Genomic DNA, 26,145 nt, shown 5'->3' on the forward strand with positions numbered 1-26,145 from the left:
TACTACTTATATATAAAAATTTTACATTAAATTAAGCATGAATTACGTGATAGCTCATTTTTCTCAAAAATGGACTTACACCACTTTCAAAATAAACGGTCCATATATAATTGAAATTTGTCCAAATGAAAATGTTGGCTTATAATTTTCAGGTAACGGAAACCATCCAGCCGCGCACGTGTAGACACTAAGTAATTTTAGCATAAAGCTCATTTCGTTTTATATAACTAATTACATTAAAACGTACTCAAAGAGACTGGTTTGGTTCCTTATTTTAAGAAAGCGTTTGTTTTACGCGCGTACTGTATACTCTAAGAATATAATATTATATATACGTAAATATTCCAATATATGTGGATATTGTATACGTATATTCAAAAGATCAAAGTACGTTGTACTCACACTAAAATTGTAAACTGTTGAAATTGTATTTATACGAATTATCATATTTGCGAGGGCAAAAGATCTCGCGGACGACCTCCATGATGGACCGACCTCATAAAATCTATGACTCACTTCAATATAAATGATTTCTCTCTCTGCCAAACACCGTGGCACATGGCGTCGCATCGCGAGAGCATCTGTATCGCAGGATTCGACTGATGCATGACCACGACCACTCCGTCAAGAGTTTATGACTAGGAAGAAGAAGAAGAAGAATTGTATTGACTATCAGGTTAGGTGTCAAGCTTGGTTCTAAGTGAATCCAGTGCTAGTTTACGCCGGTTAGTACATATTATTAGTTGACAGTTTATTTGGTTTAGGCAACATCTTTGCAACTTCACAGGAGAAGCCGTTTATATTATTTTTTTTATATTTTTTTTTTATTATTATTATTTTATTTAATTTATTCTATACAGTAAGCTGTCGTAAGACATTCAACCGTAGTTTTGATAAAAACAATTTCGGCGGTGCATGCACAATGTCCATTGACATGTCCATATCAATTAATCTACTTAATCTACAGTAGGTCTAGCAGATCTTGAGGCAGTCTTCTTCTGAGTCTTCTTGTAGTCATTTGGTTGTCCGTTAAATGCTTAGCAAGGTTATTCGTGTTTATAATTTGGAAAAAATATCATAACAAAAAAACTTCTTCAGCTATTTGAACGGAGTAAGCTTAATTGAAGTTCAATTAAAAACATCGAAATGTTCATGGTCATACGAAATAAAACACATTTATAATTAATTACAAAGATAAATGTCGCTTATTAGGCGAAGTGTCACTTAAACCAAACCCTTCGATATATTCTTCAGTGTCAATATGATTTTGAATAACTAAGAAAGAAAGAAAGAAAGAAATCATTTATTCGCTAAGCATAGTGAAAATCAGTTATTACATAAGTTAAAAGCAGCGTGTATGCTTTGTCATTATTTGACATGCCAATTTTAGTGCAGTGTTAAGATATTATAATATTATATAATTTACCATTCATTCATCCATAATTCAACTAATAATTAAAAAATCCATTTATTTTCAATGTAGTCCCTAAGAAAATAAACTGAAATAGCTGTCGATTTAATTTATCTAAAGATAGAAAAATTTCTCAGAAAATCGGAACATTAATATCAAACAAGATTTAATACAATTTTGATAATTTAATAAACCCCAGTCGCAGTACGCGCGTAAAACAAAAGCGCTATTTATAAACCTATACTACGTAATTTAACCTTAATTTTACTGAAAATTTAATTACTCGAGGAATTCTTAGAATTATGTTTAATATAATATAAAATTACGATAATTTATATTTAACGTGATATTTAAAACGTCTGTAGAAAGAGTTGAGCGTGCGAGTTCAAAGGAACCTATTTATATCTTCATAATGAACTTCGTTTTGATCAAGAAGTTACGGAGTATTTATTTGACTAATAGCCCGAACAAAACTTATCAATACGAACACAGATCAACAGAATTCGTAAACTTGTAATTCAAAAGAGCCGAGTCGCTTAGATCATACAAGACATTCTCGTATTTTATTGGTACTTTTTGAAAAAACATGACTCATGCGGCGTTACCTCGCTCTGAGGCGTTCCGTTTAAGGCTTGAAGTGCAAGCGAGAGCGCGCAACGAGCGACAAAGAGGCACAATTGACCTCCGCGTTCGGCAGCGTTCGACATCTGTCTCTCTCCTACTCGAGTGAGCAATGCATCCACGTGGACAGCTGCTATACAATAATACATTTACATGTTTTCGTCAAGTATGAAGTTCAGTGAAAAGTGAATTTGGTGTCAATTGTCCATACAAAATATCTATCAAACAAATAAAATTAAAATTTTCTTTTCAAAAATGAAACCATTTCATCAGTATTTTCTTATGACGTTGTCACGTTCAATTACCGCCAGTAAACCGACTTTACAGACAACCGATTTTTTTTTTAGATCGACGACGCGTTTTATTCAATGGCGTCATATATTAGCTCGGGAATCGTGCGCTTATTCAAGCAACTCACAAAGATGATTCAAAAATACTTTCGGTGTATCTGACTGCATTTGTTTCGTTCCTTTTACAGCTTTGGATGTTTCGATGGCGTAACAATTTTAATGGTCACCGACAAATCTGCAACTGTAAAAGTACTTTTGAACAATTCTATTGATACCGGGTGAGAAAAATACTTGTGAATTGCACATTGATCTATCGAAAGAAATCCGTTTAATTGTTTTAAATATTACGTTGAATTACATGTATTTTTAGTGAAGTGTCAGATAAAGGTGCGTTTTAGCCAATTGAAAATTCTATAATGAAAAATCTATTTATGTGATCGTAAAAAAAGTAATTAAACTTAACAAGTTTCTGAAACAAGCCTAAAACTTAAAAGCTTTAAATGTAAAATATCAAAGAAATGTGTTTTTAGTGTTAACTCTTAATTTAGATGTTATAAGTATGGTGTTTGCTTTGTGAATTTTTTTAAGTGTATTATTATAACCGTGACGTCTTATGTCATTTTGACAGCTGTCACATTGTGAACTTTCTATATGTACTGAGTTTTGTTTATCTTACTTCGAATGAAATTTTCGAAGGATGCATTGTTTTTACATCAGTCGATTTTTGGATTTCTATCTAACGAACTAGTTTGGAATTAAGAAACTTTCATTGTTTTAATATAAGCTGATATAGTTATTATACATTTTACTAAAACATGAATATTAATCGGAAATCGTCTATTGTAAAGTCCTTTCGGGCACAGAACATTACCAAGCTGGAGTTGAATTCGCTTCTTAATTTTTTGTTACCTCGACCGACAGGATATTACCAGCGCAGTGAGCCAAATCTCTATGAGTTTATAAATATAGGTCAGCTCGACGAGGCTACGAAAATGGCTTGCTGTCAGACTACTGTTGATGACTTGTTTTTAACTGCGAGAGTGTTGGACCTGTGATAGTCGACGTTGATGATTGATGATGTAGTGTGAAGGCTGCAGTAGGTCCTTTGCAGGTTACCGGTCTTACAAGTAAGCACAAAGAGATGATCTTCCCCTCAGACACAGCCCACTGAGTTTCTTGCCGGATTTCTCAGTGGGTCGCGTTTCCGATCCGGTGGTAGATTCTGCGAGGCACGGCTCTTGCTAGGGTTCGTGTTAGCAACGTCATTAGGTTTGAGCCCCGTGAGCTCACCTACTAGTTAAGGCGACGCTGATATAGCCTCTCAAGGCTATCAGCTTAAGTAGGAAAAAAAAAGATCTTTCACTGAGCGAGTGAAATTGCTGAGTAGACCCACCCATGTTATTATCCGGAAATTGTCTGCAAACTTCAAAATGAAAATATAATTATCGAGATTTAGGCATCTTTCAAATATCTTGTGTTACATGATGGCTACCATAACACGAGTGCTTAAAGTAAATTTACCTTGTCCTACAGGTTAACGGTTTTGATAAAATGGATTGTGATATCTAAGAACTATGGTGATAAAAGCTAAATTTCTTTGGCAAGATAATCGATTTTGATCATTGCTTGATTTTTTTTCTGTGCGCTGAAGGACTTCCTGATTTTTGAATTAAGACTGATATAGCCATGCGTAATAAAAATAAGTACTAAAATATTTTATTTAGGTTTATTTTTAGCGATACTTATTGTTCGTAGTTTTGAAAAAACTTCCTCCTGGAGTGAAGAAGAGAATCGGTTAAATACCATTTTACAGAATCGCGATTTTATAAAAGGCAATCTTATTTACTTATCGCACGTCGATGGCACTATACCAAGTTTACTGGTTTACTTTTTTACTGGTGGTAGGATCTCTTGTGAGTCCGAACGTGTAGGTACCACCACCCTGCCTATTTATGCCGTGAAGCAGTAATGCGTTTCGGTTTGAAGGGTGGGGCAGCCGTTGTAACTATACTGAGACCTTATAACTTATATTTTTTTTATTGCTTAGATGGGTGGACGAGCTCACAGCCCACCTGGTGTTGAGCGGTTACTGGAGACCATAGGCATCTACTACGTAAATGTGCCACCCACCTTGAGATATGAGTTCTAAGGCTCAGTATAGTTACAACGGCTGCCCCGCCCTTCAAACCGAAACGCATTACTGCTTCACGGCAGTTTATTCTAAGGTATTCGTAATTTCCAAATCCAGTGGCGTGAGCTATCAGTATTTAATTGAGAAATGGTTGGTTACTTATGTGTTATTAAAAGGTTTCTCCGGTTGTGATTAGATGGATTGCTGGTAGTTTAAAGGTATTTCCAGCTTCGCCACGACATGTAGGTTATTAGGGCTTCTGAACGAAGGAATGGTTGTAATGTTGTACTTTAGGAGGTGTTAAAGGAAAACGTCTTCTTGCGTGTATTCCATGTTTAATTATCATCTTAATCCTAGTTTACAATTATGAAGAAGCCCATGTTTCTGGGTGGTCCGCCTTATTAGGGGGACATACGAGATTACACCTGTTAATTATGTTATATACTAAATGCTATGCTATGCTATAATATATAAGTATACCTACACACTTCATGGTGATTCGCTGAGAAGATTCGGCGCGAAACTCATTCTGTTTCTGATGTGCAGGTTTTACGATGTCAACCAGCTTCTGTGATTTGGATATTAGAACGCATTGGTAACTTGAGATTCTCACTAAGTCTCCGGATGGAAGTTTTATCAAATAATGTTTTTTATTTTCCAAAGGTCTCAAGCTTTCTCTGTATCAAGAAGTTTTTAATTAAGTCAAAGTTTAACTGTTAAGTATTTTGTAATTTGAGATGAAAAAACCTTTTTTTTTTGTCAGCTATAAAAAAAAAGGTGAGATCGTGAATTTTTAACATTAATTAAAAGAGAATTTTGATTAAAAGCGTTCGTTTTATTAACGAAACCTCCTTTTTGCTTTTTTATGCTTTAATATAATTACGACATGGTTTCTTGTTTGTGTTCCAATTTTGCGGGCTTGAAACTTTATAAGAGAGATTCTTGTTTTAGCTCATGGTACATCTACCGCCAATTTTTGACGCCAAGCAGTCATCCGTGACGGGTTGAAAGGTCCCACCTTTTGCAATAAACCGGAACTGACCTCATGTCTCAAGCGTGGTAGCGTTAACGTTATATTACAAGACTACCACAACTTAACTTCAAATAGGCCATGAGATCGTCAACCCAGCAGTTATAAACAGTTTTTTTTTTGCCTTTGTAGGCAGACTAGCATACGGCCTCACTGATGGTGAGTGGTTACCGTCGCCCATCGACTTCAGCAATGCCAGGGGTAGAACCAAGTCGCTGCCGTTAAGTACTCTTGGCTCAAGCCTCGTTTGAAGAAGAAAATGTCATAGCGCTCGGGAAACACCGTGGACGGGAGCTCCAAATACATGAAATTGTTCTCAAATCATAGGAAAACTCACTTTTAAACCAAACATTTACTTAAGTTTATCACAAAATCCGATCCACTGTACAACCCAAAAGAAAAAAAATATATTATCCGTCCTCTGGGTTACAAAGTTGTGTACGATTTATGAATACTGAAATATTTTGTACATAAATTGTTTGAAGTCACTTTGCAGTCTTTCCTTTGATCGCTTGGCCACGAAAAACGCGTTCAGTGATAAATATATTTTCTCTATAATGTTATTTTAATTTGATTATTTCTAAAATTAAAGTTTTGAGGACGATTGGTCTTGATTCAAATAAATGAATAGACTAAATAAAGATGTTTTAAGGTAAGACCTTTTGAGTCCGCACGGGTAGGTACCATCACTCTGCCTATTTCTGCCGTGAAGCAGTAATACGTTTCGGTTTGAAGGACGGGGCAGCCGCTGTAACTATATTGAGACCTTAGAACTTATATCTCAAGGTGGGTGGCGCATTTAGAACCCCTGCTATCATGGGAACCTGGTAGGGACTTCAGTTCTCTCTGTGTTTTGTACAGTATTTTCCGAATAATTGGTACGAGATGATCCCTTCATCCCTTTTTTCATCGTACTATTCGCCGCCGGAGTAGAGTTTCTTCACTCTACCCAGAACCACTACATTTCCAGAGATCTTCGCTGCCACTGTTTTGGAATGAGCTTCCCTACTCGCTGTTTCTTGAGACGTGGCTTCTAATGAGGTTTTCAGGAGTACTCGGTGGCGATCAGCAACTTGGCTGTTTCCCTGGCATTGACTTACTTATTACTTATTTACTTACTTCGCTATTTCTTTTTTATTTATTTATTTATTTATTAGGCACACAATACACATCACAAGCTAAAAAGATACATAAAAAACACAAGTAAAAAGAAACAAAACCTGGCTTGCAACATAAGCCATGTGCGCACGACTAAACAAGACAAAGTGCTGAATTTGTACACAATGCTCCTTCCAACTATACGACAAAACAACACGACAACGAAAACTAATCTAACTTATAATGTAAGGAAATAATTTTATTCACAATAAACAATTAAACAATTACACTACCAACCTATTACTAAATTATATAATTATATATATTAAATTATATATAAAATATATTATATTTATACAGGTATAAATGTATCTACGAAGAAAACAATAAATAGGTGATTACCTCATGATGAGTGATTCAGTTCCGATCGCAACGCTGTTGAGCCCGGACGCGTTTTCCTGAATAATTGTCGCTGCTGTCGCGATTGTGTGTTTGGGTTGCACGACATCGTCGTTGTCGCTTTGATCGCGACTTTGTTTGGCATTCCGGACGCTCTGTCGCTGGCATCGCGACCTTGAGTCAGTAAAACATAATTCGAGTTCGTTAGTTTTGCTATCGAAAACGACAACTCATTTTTCATTCACTCATATCATTATTAAATTTATTTATTTATTCGGCGAGTAAAACAGTCTCTTTCGAGACTAACCCCCCCTGAGATCACCGCTTGTTGTGGCATTCTCACAACCCAGGGGGGCCCCACCTTCACAAACTTCCACCCCAATCCTAGCCGACTGCCGTTTTCACGGCAAAGGCACTCCCCCCCCTTGGAGCTGGTAAAGCTCAGGGGGTGAACTCCTACTCAGGGGACTCGCCTTTCGGCGAGTGTGCCTTAAGTCCCGGGGACGCCCCCCCCGGGCAAAAACGAAAAAAATGGAAGAAGAGCTCTTAGGGTTTCTCGGGTTACTTGCCGAGAAGTACCCGGTGCTATCCAACCTCACGGCCGAATTCGCGGCCTACAGGGCCGCCCGCGCGAGTCCCGCCCCGCCCGCGTCCCTCGCCGCGTCATTTCGAGCCGCGCAGTCATGCCCCGCCCCCAAACCCAATTTGAGCGCACGTACGCACGTAGCGACTCACGAAGCGCCTAGCGCCAACGAAGCGCCTAACGCACCCGCGACGTCATTCTCGCCAATCTCATCCGTCGCGTCGTCCGTAATAATTAACTCAGGCTCAGACTCCGATACCGGATCGGAGATGGACTTCGAGTCCGCGACGAGCCCGCAGCCCGGAACCTCGGATGGGTTCCAAACGGTAAAACGCGGGAAAAAACGTACTCGCGCCGTGGAGTCCCGGAGCTCCACGACAAAACAAACAAAATCAGCGACTGCCTCCCGTCCGCAGGTAGTCGTGACACCGGAGTCGGACTCCGGCCGCCGCGCAACCCCACCGCCGCGTCCCAAGCCCGCACCCGCGCAAAAAACCGTCGCCCCGCCCCCGCTGATTCTCCAGGAGAAGTCAGCATGGAACCGCGTCTCCCAGGCCCTTCAGGCAAACAAAATAAATTATACCCATGCGCGTAACGTCGCGCATGGGATTCAAATAAAGGTCGCAACGCCGGGCGACCATAGGGCTCTATCCGCGTACCTCCGAAAGGAGAACATAGGTTTCCATACCTATGCTCTTCAGGAGGACCGCGAGCTCCGCGTAGTAATACGCGGAGTTCCGAAGGAACTCGACATAGAGTACGTAAGGGAGGATCTGACCGCTCAGTCCCTCCCGATAGTAAGTGTGCACCGGATGCACAACGGACGCGACAAAAAACCATATAACATGGTTCTAGTCGCTCTAGAACCAACCCCGGAGGCCAAGAAAAAGATCGCATGTCTCGCGACAGTATGTGGCCTATCCGGGGTTACCATTGAAGCCCCCCATAGACGTGGCACTCCCGGACAGTGCCACAGATGCCAACTATATGGCCACTCGGCTCGGAATTGCCACGCGCGCCCCCGCTGCGTGAAGTGTCTCGGCGATCACGCCACGGTAGATTGCTCGCGAGTTAGGGAAACCGCGACCGAACCTCCAAGCTGTGTCCTATGCCTTAAGCAAGGGCACCCCGCGAATTACCGTGGATGTCCTAGGGCTCCGCGAAAACGTCCGACCCACCCAGCCCCCCGTACCGTCGGCCCAAAGACTTCGGTGCCTTCAGCACCGAAACCCGCCTTCGTACCGGCTGCGGTTCCCACCGTCTCGGCGTGGAACAAACCGCTGCCGTATACGAGGTCGGGAACACAAACCGCACCCCAGCCCCCGCTCGCGACACGTCCCGCGCCGCAGCCCCTGCTCGCACCTCCCCCCGCGCCCGCGTACCGTCCCCCGCAACCCTCAGCCGTCAACGACTTCACGCTCGTGCGCGACTTCGTCACGGCGGTCAACTTCGACCGTCTGCGATCGTTCGCAGACGCGATGCGAAGGGCGGTAAACCCCGAACAACGGCTCGCGGCCGCGTTCGAATACATGGACGTTTACGAGTCCGTGGCCCGTACTTTCTAAAATCACCGGTAATCAATGGCGCAAAACGCTAGAGAGAAACCATATTCCCTTACGTTAGCATTCTACAATGCTAACGGACTCGCGCGACAACGCGATCAAATTTACGAATTCCTCCGCGACAATCTTGTAGATATTCTGCTAGTGCAGGAGACCTGCCTGAAGCCCTCGCGTCGTGACCCGAAAGTCGCGAATTACGTCATGGTTAGGAATGACAGACTCACCGCCTCCAAAGGCGGGACTGCCATTTACTATAGGCGGGCCCTGCACGTTGTCCCTCTCGATACCCCCTCGCTCTCACATATCGAGGCGTCAGTGTGCCGTATCTCGCTGACGGGACACCAGCCGATCGTCATCGCATCCGTTTATCTCCCCTCGGACAAGCCCCTTCTGAGCAGTGACATCGAGTCACTGTTCGGCATGGGAGACTCCGTCATCCTGGCAGGCGATTTAAATTGCCACCACACTAGGTGGAACTGCCACAGTTCAAACATAAACGGTAGGCGTCTCGACGCGTTTATAGACGACCTTACCTTTGAAGTAGTCGGTCCCCCAACTCCAACATGTTATCCGTATAACATCGCGCTCCGTCCGAGCACTATAGACCTGGCACTGCTGAGGAACGTAACTCTGCGCTTGCGTTCCATCGAAGCAATGTCAGAGCTCGACTCAGACCACCGACCTGTCGTTATGCAGCTCGGTCGCCCCCACAACCCAGTCACAGCTACGAGGACCATGGTGGACTGGAAGAAGCTGGGCAAATGCTTAGCCGATGCCGCTCCACCAATCCTCCCCTGCGGCCCGGATTCAACTCCATCCCCCGAGGACACAGTCGAATCCATAAACATCATCACGGATCACATCTCTTCCGCGATCATAAGATCCTCAAAAGAAGTCGATGTGGAGGATAGCTTCCACCGCATCAGACTGTCCCCCGAACTTAGGAACCTCCTAAGAGTTAGAAACGCGGCAATCCGGGCCTACGATCAACTTCCCACGCACTCAAACCGGATTCGGATGCGTCGTCTACAGCGGGATGTAAAATCTCGCCTAAGCGACGCCCGAAATGAGAATTGGGATAGTTACTTAGAAGGACTCGCGCCCTCTCATCAAGCATACTGGCGACTAGCAAGGACTCTCAAGTCCGAAACTACCGCTACTATGCCTCCTCTCGTACGCCCTTCAGGCCAACCACCGGCTTTCGATGACGATGACAAGGCAGAGTTGCTGGCCGATGCACTGCAAGAGCAGTGCACCACCAGCACTCAATACGCGGACCCCGAACACACCGAGGCAGTCGACAGGGAGGTCGAGCGCAGAGCTTCCCTGCCACCCTCGGACGCGTTACCCCCCATTACCTCTGACGAAGTTAGAGAAGTAATAGACAACCTTCAACCTAAGAAGGCACCCGGCTCCGACGGCATCCGCAACCGCGCGTTAAAACTCTTACCAGTCCAACTGATAACAATGTTGGCTACCATCTTAAATGCCGCTATGACGCACTGCATCTTTCCGGCGGTATGGAAAGAAGCAGACGTTATCGGTATACACAAGCCGGGCAAACCGAATAATGAAACCGCTAGTTACCGACCGATCAGTCTCCTCCCAGCGATAGGCAAAATTTACGAACGGCTCCTTCGGAAACGCCTCTGGGACTTCGTTACCGCGAATAAAATTCTAATAGACGAGCAGTTTGGATTCCGCGCCAAACACTCGTGCGTACAACAAGTGCACCGCCTCACGGAGCACATCTTAATAGGGCTAAATAGGCGTAAACAAATCCCGACCGGCGCCCTCTTCTTCGATGTAGCGAAGGCGTTCGACAAAGTCTGGCACAACGGTTTGATCTACAAACTGTACAACATGGGAGTGCCAGACAGACTCGTGCTCATCATACGAGACTTCTTGTCGAACCGTTCGTTTCGATATCGAGTAGAGGGAACTCGTTCTCGTCCCCGTCATCTGACTGCCGGAGTCCCGCAAGGCTCCGCACTCTCCCCGTTACTATTTAGTTTGTATATCAACGATATACCCCGGTCTCCGGAGACCCATCTAGCGCTCTTCGCCGATGACACGGCTATCTACTACTCGTGTAGGAAGATGTCGTTGCTTCATCGGCGACTCCAGACCGCAGTAACCACCATGGGACAGTGGTTCCGGAAGTGGCGAATAGACATTAACCCCACGAAAAGCACAGCGGTGCTATTCAAAAGGGGTCGCCCTCCGAATACCACTTCGAGCACCCCACTCCCCAATAGGCGCGTAAACACCTCCGCCGTTAGCCCCATCACTCTCTTTGACCAGCCCATACCGTGGGCCCCGAAGGTCAAATACCTAGGCGTCACCCTCGACAGAGGGATGACATTCCGTCCCCACGTAAAAACGGTACGCGATCGCGCCGCGTTTATACTAGGACGACTCTACCCAATGCTTTGTAGACGAAGCAAACTGTCCCTCCGTAATAAGGTAACCCTCTACAAAACTTGCATACGCCCCGTCATGACGTATGCAAGCGTAGTGTTCGCTCACGCGGCCCCCACCAACTTGAAACCCCTTCAGGTTATACAATCCCGATTCTGCAGGATAGCCGTCGGAGCACCATGGTTCCAGAGGAACGTGGACCTCCACGATGACCTGGAGCTCGACCCCGTCAGTAAGTATCTACAGTCGGCATCGCTGCGCCACTTTGAGAAGGTGGCACGACATGAGAACCCTCTTGTCGTGGCCGCCGGAAACTACATACCCGATCCTGTAGACCGTTTGGTAAACCGTCGACGTCGCCCAAAGCACGTCATCACGGATCCTCCTGATCCATTAACGGTGCTTTTAGGCAATACAAGCACCGGTCACCGTCCTCGCCGAACCCGTCGCTTGCGACGAAGGGCTCGACGAGCGAATTAACCCACAGACACAGCCCACTGAGTTTCTCGCCGGATCTTCTCAGTGGGTCGCGCTTCCGATCCGGTGGTAGATTCTGCGAAGCACTGCTCTTGCTAGGGCGGTGTTAGCAATTCTCCGGTTTGAGCCCCGCGAGCTCACCTACACAAGCTAGGGTACGCTGAAGTAGCCTCTCAAGGCTATCAGCATAGGTAGGATAAAAAAAAAAAAAAAAAAAAAAAAAAAAAAAAGATGAGTGATTCATTCTCGCTCACGACTCGGTCGTGCGCGGACGTGCTTTCCGATCCGTGGCCCGCTTGCGAGCTGCGTCTCTGAACTCACAGTTGTGCTCGACAGTGTAGTGACCGTGAATACATCGTGCGTACAATTCAGTAGTGCGGACGTGCCGATCCGTTGGTCGCTTGCGATCTGCGTATCGAGGTCCATTTTTGTGCGCTAAAGTTTTGTAACCGCGAACCCACCCTTACCAACTGCCTTTTTCAAGGCAAAACCAATCGCTACGTTCAGCTTCCTGTGGCACTCACAGGCTAGCGATTTCCTAACCCTTCCCAAAAACAACAATCTTTTTCAAGACTAGACCCCCGCTCGCGATTCTGCCTGCTGTAGCACTATACAGCCCGAGCGGGTTCCTTTCCTTTTCCCCGCCGATTGCCGTTTTCACCGCATAGGCATTCCCCCCCCTGCTCCTTGCTGTCCTGCAGCACAGGGGGGTTACAAATCCTATCCGGGGCCTCGCCTTTCGGCGAGTTCAACAAAAGTCCCGGGGCCGCCCCCCCCGGGCAAGAAGACCGAAGAATGGAGAAAGAAGACGTTAGTGATATTGTCGGGTTCCTCCGGGATAGGTACCCGTCAATTAGGGCCGAGTACCTAGAGTTTAGGGCCGCCCGTGGCAATCCCTCCCCCCCCGCGTCCGTCGCCGCGTATCTCAAACGTGCCTCGGAGGCACGCCGCGCGCCCCCCGCCACCGCGTCAAGTTCGAGCGCACGTTCCCACGATGCGGCTCACGTAGCGCCTAACGCTACCCCCACCCCCGCGCCCGCGTCGTTTACGTCATCGCGCGCTTCATCCGTCGCGACCTCGATCGTTTCGAGTTCAGGCTCCGATACCGAATCGGAGATGGATTTCGAATCCGCGTCAAGCCCTCAGCCTGGAACTTCGGATGGGTTCCAAACCGTAACGCGCGGAAAAAAGCGTACTCGCGCCGTGGAGTCCCGGAGCTCCACGACGAAGCAAACTAAATCCGCGACCGCCTCCCGCCCGCAGGTAGTCGTGACACCGGAGTTGGACTCCGCTCGCCGCGTAACCCCGCCGCCGCGTCCCAAGCCCGCGCCCGCTCCCAAAGTAGCTGCCCCGCCCCCGCTGATACTTCAAGAGAAGACAGCGTGGAATCGCGTGTCCCAGGCCCTTCAGGCAAATAAAATTAACTACACCCATGCGCGTAACGTCGCGCATGGGATTCAGATTAAGGTCGCAACGCCGGGCGACCATAGGGCCCTCTCAGCATACCTCCGAAAGGAGAACATAGGTTTCCACACCTATGCTCTTCAGGAGGACCGCGAGCTCCGTGTAGTAATACGCGGAGTACCGAAAGAGCTAGACATAGACTACGTTAAGGAGGACCTGATCGCTCAGGCACTCCCTATAGTCAGTGTGCATCGGATGCACAGCGGGCGGGGCAAGCAGCCCTACAACATGATACTCCTCGCGTTGGAGCCAACCCCGGAGGCCAAGAAAAAGATCTCATGCCTCTCGACAGTCTGCGGCCTATCCGGGGTCTCCATCGAAGCCCCACATAAACGTGGCACTCCCGGGCAGTGCTACAGATGTCAGCTTTACGGCCACTCGGCTCGTAATTGCCACGCGCGCCCCCGCTGCGTAAAGTGCCTCGGCGACCACGCCACACTAGATTGCTCGCGTGTTAGGGAAACCGCGACCGAACCTCCAAGCTGTGTCCTATGCCTTAAGCAAGGGCACCCCGCGAACTACCGTGGATGTCCTAGGGCTCCGCGAAAACGTCCGACCCACCCAGCCCCCCGAACCGTCGGCCCAAAGACTTCGGCGCCTTCAGTGCCGAAACCCGCCTTCGTGCCGGCTGCAGTTCCCACGGTGTCGGCGTGGAAAAAACCGCTGCCGTATACGAAGGCGGGAACGGAAACCGCACCCCCGCCCCCGCTCGTGACACGCCCCGCGCCCCAGCCCCTGCTTGCACCTCGCCCCGCGCCCGCGTTCCGTCCCCCGCAACCCTCTGCCGTCAACGACTTCGCGCTCGTGCGTGACTTCGTCACCGCAGTCAACTTCGACCGTCTGCGATCGTTCGCAGACGCGATACGTAGGTCGGTAACCCCCGAACAGCGGCTCGCGGCCGCTTTCGATCACATGGACGTCTACGAGTCCGTGTCGCGTACGTTATAAATTCTTTACCGATAATCAATGGCGCAAAAAGGTAGAGAAAAACCGTATTCCCTTACGTTAGCATTCTATAATGCTAACGGACTCGCGCGGCAACGCGATCAAATTTTTGAATTCCTCCGCGATAATCTTGTAGATATTCTATTAGTGCAGGAAACCTGTCTGAAGCCCTCGCGTCGCGACCCGAAAGTCGCGAACTACGTCATGGTTAGGAATGACAGACTCACCGCCTCCAAAGGCGGGACTGCCATTTACTATAGACGGGCCCTGCACGTTGTCCCTCTCGATACTCCCTCGTTCTTACATATCGAGGCGTCAGTGTGCCGTATCTCGCTGACGGGACACCAGCCGATCGTCATCGCATCCGTTTATCTCCCCCCGGACAAGCCCCTTCTGAGCAGTGACATCGAGTCACTGTTCGGCATGGGAGACTCTGTCATCCTGGCAGGCGATCTAAATTGCCACCACACTAGGTGGAACTGCCATCGTACAAACGTCAACGGTAGGCGTCTCGACGCGTTTATAGACGACCTCACCTTTGAAATAGTCGGTCCCCCAACTCCAACATGTTATCCGTATAACATCGCGCTCCGCCGAGCACTATAGACCTGGCATTGCTTAGGAACGTAACTCTGCGCTTACGTTCCATCGAAGCAATGTCAGAGCTCGACTCAGACCACCGACCTGTCGTTATGCAGCTCGGTCGCCCTCACAACCCAGTCACTGTTACGAGGACCATGGTGGATTGGAATAAGCTGGGCACGTGCCTAGCCGACGCCGCTCCGCCAATCCTCCCTTGCGGCCCGGATTCGAATCCATCCCCGAGGACACCGTCGAATCCATAAACATCATTACCGATCACATCTCTTCCGCGATCATTAGATCTTCAAAAGAAGTCGATGTGGAGGACAGCTTCCACCGCATCAGACTGTCCCCCGATCTTAGGAATCTCTTAAGAGTTAGGAACGCGGCAATCCGGGCCTACGATCGTCTTCCCACGCATTCAAACCGGATTCGGATGCGTCGTCTACAACGCGAAGTCCACTCCCGCTTAAGCGACGCGCGCAACGATAATTGGCATAGTTATCTAGAACAACTCGCGCCCTCCCACCAAGCATACTGGCGACTAGCTAGGACTCTCAAATCCGAAACTACCGCTACTATGCCTCCCCTCATACGCCCTTCAGGCCAACCACCGGCATTCGATGACGATGACAAGGCTGAGCTGCTGGCCGATGCACTGCAAGAGCAGTGCACCACCAGCACTCAACACGTGGACCCCGAACACACCGAGTTAGTCGACAGGGAGGTCGAGCGCAGAGCTTCCCTGCCGCCCTCGGACGCGTTACCCCCCATTACCACTGACGAAGTTAGAGACGCGATCCACAACCTCCAACCTAGGAAGGCACCCGGCTCCGACGGCATCCACAACCGCGCGCTAAAATTTTTGCCAGTCCAACTGATAGCAATGTTGGCTACAATTTTAAATGCCGCTATGACGCACTGCATCTTTCCCGCGGTGTGGAAAGAAGCGGACGTTATCGGTATACATAAGCCGGGCAAACCGACAAACGAAACTTCTAGTTACCGTCCGATTAGTCTCCTCTCGACGATAGGAAAAATTTACGAACGGCTCCTTAGGAAACGCCTCTGGGATTTTGTTACCGCGAACAAAATTCTCATTGACGAACAGTTCGGATTCCGCTCTAAACACTCGTGCGTACAACAAGTGCACCGCCTCACGGAGCACATTCTGATAGGACTAAATAGGCGTAAACAAATCCCGACCGGCGCCCTCTTCTTCGACATCGCGAAGGCGTTCGACAAAGTCTGGCACAACGGTTTAATTTATAAACTGTACAACATGGGAGTGCCAGACAGACTCGTGCTCATCATACGAGACTTCTTGTCGAACCGTTCGTTTCGATATCGAGTAGAGGGAACTCGTTCTCGTCCCCGTCAACTGACCGCCGGAGTCCCGCAAGGCTCCGCGCTCTCCCCGTTATTATTTAGTTTGTATATCAATGATATACCCCGGTCTCCGGAGACCCATCTAGCGCTCTTCGCCGATGACACGGCAATCTACTACTCGTGTAGGAAGATGTCGCTGCTTCATCGGCGACTCCAGATCGCAGTAGCCACCCTGGGACAGTGGTTCCGGAAGTGGCGAATAGACATCAACCCCACGAAAAGCGCAGCGGTGCTCTTCAAAAGGGGTCGCCCTCCGAACATCACTTCGAGCATCCCACTCCGTAGTAGGCGCGCAAACACCTCCGCCGTTAGTCCCATCACTCTCTTTGGCCAGCCCATTCCGTGGGTCTCGAAGGTCAAATATCTAGGCGTCACCCTCGACAGAGGGATGACATTCCGTCCCCATATAAAAACGGTACGCGACCGCGCCGCGTTTATTCTAGGACGACTCTATCCAATGCTTTGTAGTCGAAGCAAACTGTCCCTCCGTAATAAGGTAACTCTCTACAAAACTTGTATACGCCCCGTCATGACGTATGCAAGCGAAGTGTTCGCTCACGCAGCCCGCACCAACTTGAAATCCCTTCAGGTTATTCAATCACGATTCTGCAGGATAGCCGTCGGAGCGCCTTGGTTCCTTAGGAATGTGGATCTCCACGACGACCTGGAGCTCGACTCCCTTAGTAAGTATCTACAGTCGGCATCGCTGCGCCATTTTGAGAAGGCGGCACGACATGAGAACCCTCTCATCGTAGCCGCTGGAAATTACATACCCGACCCAGTAGACCGAATGGTAAACCGTCGACGTCGCCCAAAGCACGTCATTACGGATCCTCCTGATCCATTAACGGTGCTTTTAGGCACCACAAGCACCGGTCACCGTCCTCGTCGAACCCGTCGCTTGCGACGAAGGGTTCGACGAGCGAACTAACCCATAGACACAGCCCACTGAGTTTCTCGCCGGATCTTCTCAGTGGGTCGCGTTTCCGATCCGGTGGTAGATTCTGCGAAGCACTGCTCTTGCTAGGGTCAGTGTTAGCAACTCTCCGGTTGAGCCCCGCGAGCTCACCTACTAACGTTAGGGCGAAGCTGAAATAGCCTCTCAAGGCTATCAGCATAGGTAGGGAAAAAAAAAAAAAAAAAGAAAAAAAAAAGATGAGTGATTATGAGTGGGTGCAGGATATATGATTGAAGTCTCTAAACTATTGTCATAATACCACTGCTATTTCAAACCGGAGAACGCTTCGTAACTCTGATTACTAATCGTATAGTTTATCAGAAAAGGTGAACAGAAAGGCTTTGGGAAGGAGTAGTAAACTTTAGATGAGATTGGAACGAAGGAGGGGGTGAGTGAATTTATGGTGGGTAATAGCTATAGGTGATTTTGGTAGCGTATTTTTTATTTTATTTTTATTGCTTAGATGGGTGGACGAGCTCACAGCCCATCTGTTGTTAAGTGGTTACTGTAGCCCATAGACATCTAGAATCTAAATGCGCCACTCACCTTGAGATATAGGTTCTAAGGTGTCAAGTATAGTTACGACGGCTGCTCCACCCTTCAAACCGAAACGCATTGCTACTTCACGGCAGAAATAGGCAGGGTGGTGGTACTTACCCGCGAGGACTCACAAGAGGTCCTACCACCAGTAACTTTTCATTCTTATATGAATAATCGGATGGACAGACAGACCGATTTCAATATTAGGTTCTATAACCTATTTTCTGCTGTATAAAACAGTATAAAAGAATATTACGTATAACTTGGATCGTCATTGTTGTAACAAAGATAGTGTATAGCTACATCTGGCCTTCCATAAGAAGCGATACTCTTACATCATATAAAAAAATCGATATGGTTGCTAAAGCCACTGAAATCTCCATCGATTGATAAAATCGCTTGCTCAGAGGCCCTTACCGCCCTTGCCGAGAGCGCTTCACACAAGTGGCCATTCCGAGTGACGTCACGTCCGACCATTGTTTCCTGTGTGTGATCCCGCCTTTATAGATAACAATGGCGACTTCTCGAACCTTCGATGGCCTCTTTTATTTTATAAATAAGCGGTTTCACGCTTTCCTTTTGATCTTTCTTAGATGTGACATATTTTTTTCCCTTGAAGAGGGTAGTTAAGTGTATATTTATGGAGATATTATATTGATAAAACTTGGCCCTTAAGGCCCTGTAATAACCTACTTTGAGACTAATTAAATCGCATAGTTTTGAAATATAAACTGACCCATCGAACGGGATAGCCTTAGATAATATTGTCTCCTGTTATAAAATTTGGCGCTTCAAAATTCGATTCCCTTTTTTTGATCTGTGTTTAATGAATGTTGCCTTTAATAGGTCATTACGGATCCTCTCGATCGATTAACGGTGCTTTTAGGTACCTAAGCATCGGTCACCGTCCTCGCCGAACCCGTCGCTTGCGACGAAAGGTCCGGCAAGTACACAGACACAGCCAACAGAGTTTCTCGCCGGATCTTCTCAGTGGGTCGCGTTTCCGATCCGGTGGTAGATTCTGCGAAGCGATGCTCTTGCTAGGGCCAGTCTTAGCAACACCTCTTATTTGGTTATAGCCCCGAAAGCTCACCTACACGCTAGGGTAATGCTGATATAGCTTCTGAAGGCTATCAGCATAGGTAGAAAAAAAAAAAGAGTGCTTCACAATAATTTAATCAGTGAAATAAAGTTCTCGTGGAGTGAAGAATAAACGCCCGGTGTATTCGTATCACTGGAGTCCATAGACATCTACAACGTAAATGCGCCAACCACCCTGAGATATAAGTTCTAAGGTCTCAGTATAGTTACAACGGCTGCCCCACCCTTCAAACCGAAACGCATTACTTCTTCACGGCAGAAATAGACGGGGTGGTAGTACCTACCCGTGCGTACTCACAAGTGGTTCTACTATCAGTAAAATGATTAGTGTTTGGCAGCCGAAGCAGCACAGCAGAGGTTTCATGGATGAACTCTGCTCCGATGGTGGTAGTTTGATGGTAAAAACGATATGACGAGATCATTTCAGTGGATTCCGAAGGGAAGCGGTGATGCGTTTCTGTTTGAAAACGGTACAGCCATTACGTTATGTAATTCAGATATAGACCTTAAATCGCATGTTGGTTGGCGGCAGTCACGTTGTGATAATATATTGACTTTTCGCATTAAAAGTGTACAATTTCCGAAAATATTCGAAATTGACTTAACATGCGGAATCATTTGGTATCACCCTTATTTTTCTCATGAATACTGTCAAAAGAGTGTAGTTTAGTTTTTTTTTTTTTAGTTTACCAATGTTTTGTCTACTATTAACAAAATTAATACATAATTTTATCTTAATTTAAAGACAGATAATGTAACTGTTAAAAAATGAAAAGCAAATGTTGCAAAGAATCACATGTTAAGCTTTTAGAACACTCTCCTGTAAAATTAGTAAGTTTTGAGATTATACAGTTTTAATGTGAGAAGACGATATATTATGAACTCCGGTAATGTGTGGACTGTGAGCTTTTTTGTCAATTATCGTTGATCACCGAAGCTGCTGCAACATTGTGGACTTATCATATCTGATTTGGTCTCCCAAATTACTACAAGAACACTCAGAAGAAGATTGCCTCAAGATCTACTAGATCCACTGTAGATATGGAAATATCAATGGACATAGTGCATGCATTTTTCTCAAAACTACGGTCGAATGTCTTTGGGAGGCTTAACGACGGAGGGAAGATCTTCCACCGAGCGGGTGATATTGCTCGGTAGACCGACGGTCCAAATGTTTTACTTTCGGGGTCGTCGTACTCCCTTACGGGGGCACGGAGCGGGCCTCGGGGTAAACCCCACTACCCGGGCAGACGCTCCCTGCCGCCCTGCAAGACTGGAATGGGGGGGGGGGGGGGCTGTTCGCAGCGTGCTTCGGCACACTCACATCGACAAAAATACATACATATATATAATACGACGGGCTTGATGATGCAGGAGGAGTGATGCCCGTGGACGACGCACCCCGGCGCCGGCTGCTGTCCTCTGCTTCCTAATGCAATTTTTTTTTTTTTTCCTCCTTACTATCTAACTACAACTAACTACAACTAAACTAAACTAAAACTAACTAAAGTACTATATACAGACAGGGACAACAGTCAGCAACCGTGGGGCCCGCCACCGGCCCCATGCCGCGGCCCCACCTCTACAAACCAGAGGAGGAGCCGCGGCACTAGTTTGGCGCTCACCCGTTCTGGGCTCCCCAAAAGGGGAAGACCATCGCGGGGAGGGACCGATATGAAACACTCCCCAGACGGGGGAGTGGTCCACCCAACGGGGTGGAAAATGGGTCCCCATAAGGGGGTACCCCAACACTGTGGGGGGAAATGAAGAGTGTGGACAGCTCAGTCCCATGGGGGCACTCATTATGAGCACTCCCATATCACTCCGGTTAAGCCTACTATCTTACCATAGCCGGGGGTTCCAGTAGCTCCCTTGGTAGCGCCCGACCATCAGGTGGTCTGGCGTGCAAGGGAGCTTTATTGTGGAGGTGCTCGTGGGGTCCACCGTCAGCCCGCTCGTAAAGATTACGAGCTAGCCTCCGGATGAACTCCTCGAGCGACTCCACATCCAGATCCCGGGCGATTACGTCATTTCTGACGTAACGCCCTGCTCCGACTATCGTGCGAAGAGCCAGATTTTGCTGGACCTGTAACCTCGCCCGCATACCCTGCGGGATGAGGTGATACCAGGCCTCAGCTGCGTACGTGATACGGGAACGGACATACGTCTTATAAATGCCGAGCTTAGTCCTGACCGGCAACCTGGAGGCTAACACCGGCCGGAGGAGGAATCTCGCACAGCGAGCGGCCGCCAACGCCTTATTGGCGTGGGCGGTCATCCTCAAACTCCGGTCGATATCGACCCCCAAGTACCGGACGCTGGATCTAAACTCGACATTAGCGCCACGGAGACGAGCTGTCCCGGGACGACTGTTGTGCGGACCGGACCGAAGAGGATAGCCGCAGTCTTCCCCACGTTGACCGCGACCCTCCATCGGTCCAGCCACTGGGGCAGTAAGTCTAAAAGCCTCTGCATCCTCAGAATGGCCGCAGAGGGGACGTTGGATGACGAGAAGTAGGCGCTGTCGTCGGCAAACAGCGCCAACTTAACGTCTACTTCCCACGCTTGGAGGTTACCCTCGAGCGTGGGAATGTCGTTGGTGTAGAGAGCGTAGAGGAATGGAGCCAGGACGCTTCCCTGAGGAACTCCGGCCGTGACTGGGCGCACCGACGACTTGGCGCCCTCGACCGCGACAAAGAAGGATCTTCCCTCCAGGTACGACCCCAGCAGTCGCACGTAGGCGTGCTGGAGGTCCGTGTTCTGCACCAGCTTGTGGATCAGTCCCGCACGCCAGACACGGTCGAAGGCTTTCTCGATATCGAGAAAGACTGCGGCCGTGTACTGGCGCGCGTTGGACCGATCCGCCAAGTGATGCATGACGCGGACCAATTGCAGCGTTGTCGAGTGACCGCTGCGAAACCCGAACTGCTCGGGTCTGGGAAGGATGTACGGCGACACCCTTCTCAGCAGCAGCCTCTCGAACAACTTGTCCACATGCGACAGCAAGGTGATCGGACGGTAACTGGAGGGATTTCTCCTATCCTTGCCGGGTTTGGGCAAGGCGATAACCTTGCCCAATTTCCAAATTCCCGGGAAGTGTCCTGTGGACAGAATGGAATTGAACAGCCGTGTCATGTATGACATGTATGACAGGACCGTTTCAGGGAAGTGGAAGAATGCGAGGGAGGGAATACCGTCCTCGCCCGGCGCCTTGCGCCTCTTCATCCGCTTGATGGAGAGGCGCAATTCACTGGGAGTGATGAAAACATCATCTTCCAACGGTGGCACCGGGGAGGAGAGTAGGTTCGCTACGTTCTCCTCCACCGATTGGTGGAATGCGGCCTCTGAGGGTGCAGAGTCATTCGGAACGAACTGCCGCTCCAGCATTGCGGCCAGGACATCGGCGCGGGCCTGAGCCGAGAAGCATCGGTTGCCCCTCTTGTCCACGAGTGGACAAGTCGGGGCAGGCCGATTTGAGAGCTGGCGGCAAAGTCGGTGGAGGGACACGGAAGAGGGGTCCTCACGGGCCTCCTCAATCCGTTCCTCCCACGCATAGCCCCGAAAGGAGCTAATCTTCGCCGCCAACCCCGCTTCCAACTCATTAAGCTCGCGCTTGATCCTGGGACAACGAGTTGTCGCCCAGAGCCTCCTCAGGCCCCTCTTCCGGCGAATGATCGCCTTCAGATGGGCCGGGAGTCTACCTCTGGGCCCGCCGCTGGGCACAAGAGTCGTCGCCTGGTCGATCGCTCCCCTGATGGAGTCGACAAGGCGGACTGCCGCATCGTCGACCCCATCAGGGGTATTGGGGTCCTGAATCACGGGAAGGTCGACTAATCGTCTCTTAAAGAGCTCCCAGTCGACCTTCGGTCGTAGGGGCGAAGTCGCAACCCGGGTAAGCCCCATTCCCAGTGTCACCAGGATAGGGAGATGGGGAGTACCCAGGTCGTACAGTGCCTCGATCGTTACGGGGCACCGTAGCCCCTTATGAACACACACGTCCAGCACATCGGGCTGGTATCGCGCGGCGGTAGGGACGTGCGTGGGTTCATCAGGGCCGACCACGGAGTAGTCGCCCCTATCGGCATCTTCTAACAGCCGCCTGCCCACTGCTGTGTTAAGTCGGGAGCCCCACGCGACGTGCTTCGCGTTGAGGTCCCCGACCAGCAGAGCTGGGCGGCTGTCGTAATTCAGGGCCCGTCTTATATCCTCAGGGTGAAACTCAGGCCCCGGGGGTCTATACGCGGCATAAATCCGCATATCCCCCCCCGAGGTGTGTACCCTCACACCGACCGATCGTGTCGATGTGAAGGACAGCAAATCCAACTGATCATGCACCACGTCCCGCCTGACGAGGGCCGCAGTGCCCCTGAACGGCCGCCCGGCAGGGGTAAGCTCGTCACGTCGGTACATGAAATAGTTAGGAATCCTGAACGCATCCTGAGGACGAAGCTTGGTCTCACCCAGGAGCACAACCTCTGGGTTGTACTCCCGGGCGAGAACAAGCAGGTCGTTCTTTCGGGACTTTATCCCGTCGGGGTTCCAATAAATGACGCGCAGCTCCTGGCTAGCCATTGAACTGCGCAATCATTCGGTAGAACTCCGACAGGATAGCCCCGATAGGGCTAGCGCCCGAGGCGATCTCGCGGATCACTCCGGAGATCACCTCGGCCAAGTTCTCCCAGAGCGCCAGCAGCCATGCAGCAAAGCCGGCAGGCTGGGAGGCCTGTCGACCGCTGCGGCGCTCGCGCTGAGGGCGGGGGGGAGGGGGGGTTGAGATGTGCCCGAGATGGCTGGTTGGGCCTGAGGCAGTGGGGTCGTTTCCGGTATTGAAGCCGGTTGCGAAGGGTCGATGGGGGGGTTTATATCAACCTCCATTATTAAATTTGTTGACGGGGGAGCCGATGCAGTACGAGCGTTCGCTACTGCGTCCCGTTGCGCTCTCTTCTTTAGTTTTTTTGTTTGTTTTTTAAGCCTGTTTTTTTTTGTTTTAGGACCTGGTAATTGGAGGGTTTGTACTCCATCACGGGCTGGAGCGCTGCGTTGTGAGAGGGGCGGTCTGCTTGCAGCGTTTAGACCACGAGGGGTAGGAATGGGCATACTCCGTCGCGGAGCGTTGGCTTCAGCCATCAGCGTTGCCGCTGATGGATTGGCCTCCACTGACACGGCAGGGGGGATGGATAAGGACGGGGGAGGGGGTTGGGGTTGGGAAGATTTCCCTTTCCCTTTCCCCTTCCATTTCGGAATGGGAGCTACAGAAGGAAGAGCTGTGTTCCCGGATCGAGGCACCAACGGCGCAGGAGGAGGGACGGTCCGCGCAGGAGGAGGGACGGTCCAAATGTTGTTGTTCGGAACTTGTATATATGCAAGCTAATCTTGAAAATGTCGTAAGCGAGATTCAGGCAAATATCTTGTGTTCTGTGATGGCTACCGCCACATGTCTAACGACAGCTTACTGAATAAATAAATAAAAACTGATTTCAATGCGTGGCACTGCGGAATCAACGCCAACGGGTGTTCATTCAGTTAAGTCAGTTAATTCTACAAACGTACGCTGTGTTCAAACATAATACACAAGTAAATTAAGATAGCACGTTGAAAACAATATCTGAACCCTCGGAGACGTCTTAATTTATATAAGAAATGTCCTGAAGCCGTAACCTGTTCAATTTATTAGTCTAGACGAAACCTAAGGCGATCTTGGATGTTATCTAGATAACACGGAGCTTGGGTTGACTCAAATTTACGAGTATTTTAAGGGATTATTTGAAATTTAGTATTTTGATGCGACAATATTAAATACATATTTAATGAGTCTGGTAGACATTTTAGGTTTAATACGAATTCAGAGCCCATTTCGTTTTTACTGGTGGTAGGATCTCTTGTGAATGCGCGCGGGCAGGTACCACCACCCTGCCAATTTCTGCCGTGATAATGCGTTTCGATTTGAAGGGTGGGGCAGCCGTTGTAACTATACTTGAGACCGTAGAACTTATATCTCAAGGTGGGTGTCGCGTTCACGTCGTAGGTGTCTATGGGCTCCAGTAACCACTTAACACCAGGTGGGCTGTGAGCTCGCCCACCAACCTAAGCAATAAAAAATAAAAATAAAAAAAATAACAGTACTCTTTGTTCAGAATTTTCTAATTTACAAGTATTGAAGGTTCATATTACTTCAAAATATTTGCAAAATTAACAAATAAATATTTTTTATACAAATTTAAAAATTTTTGAAATTTTAGGTTAGTTTATAAATGACAAGAAATATTCTGAGCAGGTCTTAATTCTGGAAAGACCTATTTTCAGACTTAATCTTTATATCTCTATATATAAAAATGAATTGTTGTTCGTTAGTCTCGCTAAAACTCGAGAGCGGCTGGACCGATTTGGCTAATTTTGGTCTTGAATTATTTGTGGAACTCCAGAGAAGGTTTAAAAGGTAGATAAACATGAAAATGCTCGGAATTAAATAAAAATAACAATTTTGTTTTTCCTTTGATGTAACCCGTCGGACGGATCCCTTTTGTTTGTTTTAAGTATATTTTATACAAACGTTTAGGTCTTTTATGTATCGATGAAGGCACTACGAAGTCTGCCGGGTCAGCTAGTATTTAATATTAATGTCGATTTATTACGGTAACACTAGGGTTTTAGTATTTTCTTTAATTTTCGCGAGTCGAGCAGACACAATTAAAAAAACTAGTGTAATAACAATTAAAAAGCTTTAAAACTGTAAAATAAATTTTAACGGGTCTACATTTTAATTGCTCTTACGGGAAAAATATATTTGCAACCAGTTGCGGTTTCTATGGACTAAAGTTGACTTTTTACGCCACGTAGCTTATTTTATAGTTTATCGTACCTCTAGCTCTAGCTTACCTACTAGTTAAGGTTACGCTGAAATAGCCTCTCAAGGCTATCAGGTTAGGTAGAGAAAAAAAATATAGAATCATTCAACTGTTTATCGTTATGAGTAAAGTGTGGATTTCCGACTGTTTCCTCTTGTCAGTGTACTGAAATACTAAGCCTGTTACTAGCCTGAGGCTGAGCTCCACTGTTTGTCGATGACGACGAAGCTGGAGGGCTGGTGACCGGTCGGGACGACGACGATGAAGGAGTCGTTACCGGCGGAACTGCGCAAGAGAA

General features: G+C 48.0%; 1 protein-coding gene across 1 annotated transcript in view; it reads left to right on the top strand.

The window, feature by feature from the left end:
- Positions 1–5,279, top strand: part of LOC114250649 (irregular chiasm C-roughest protein) — a 113,081-nt gene extending 107,802 nt beyond the window's left edge. Inside the window, exon 22 of the mRNA XM_089738249.1 lies at positions 153–5,279. Within this exon, the coding sequence (XP_089594375.1) occupies positions 153–184 (32 nt within the window). The 3' untranslated portion in view covers positions 185–5,279. The remainder of the gene's footprint in view (positions 1–152) is intronic.
- The last annotated feature ends 20,866 nt before the right edge of the window (positions 5,280–26,145 follow it).

This window comes from Bombyx mandarina, chromosome 24 (genome assembly GCF_030267445.1).
Source record: "Bombyx mandarina strain Sakado chromosome 24, ASM3026744v2".
Taxonomy (NCBI): Eukaryota; Metazoa; Arthropoda; class Insecta; order Lepidoptera; family Bombycidae; genus Bombyx; species Bombyx mandarina.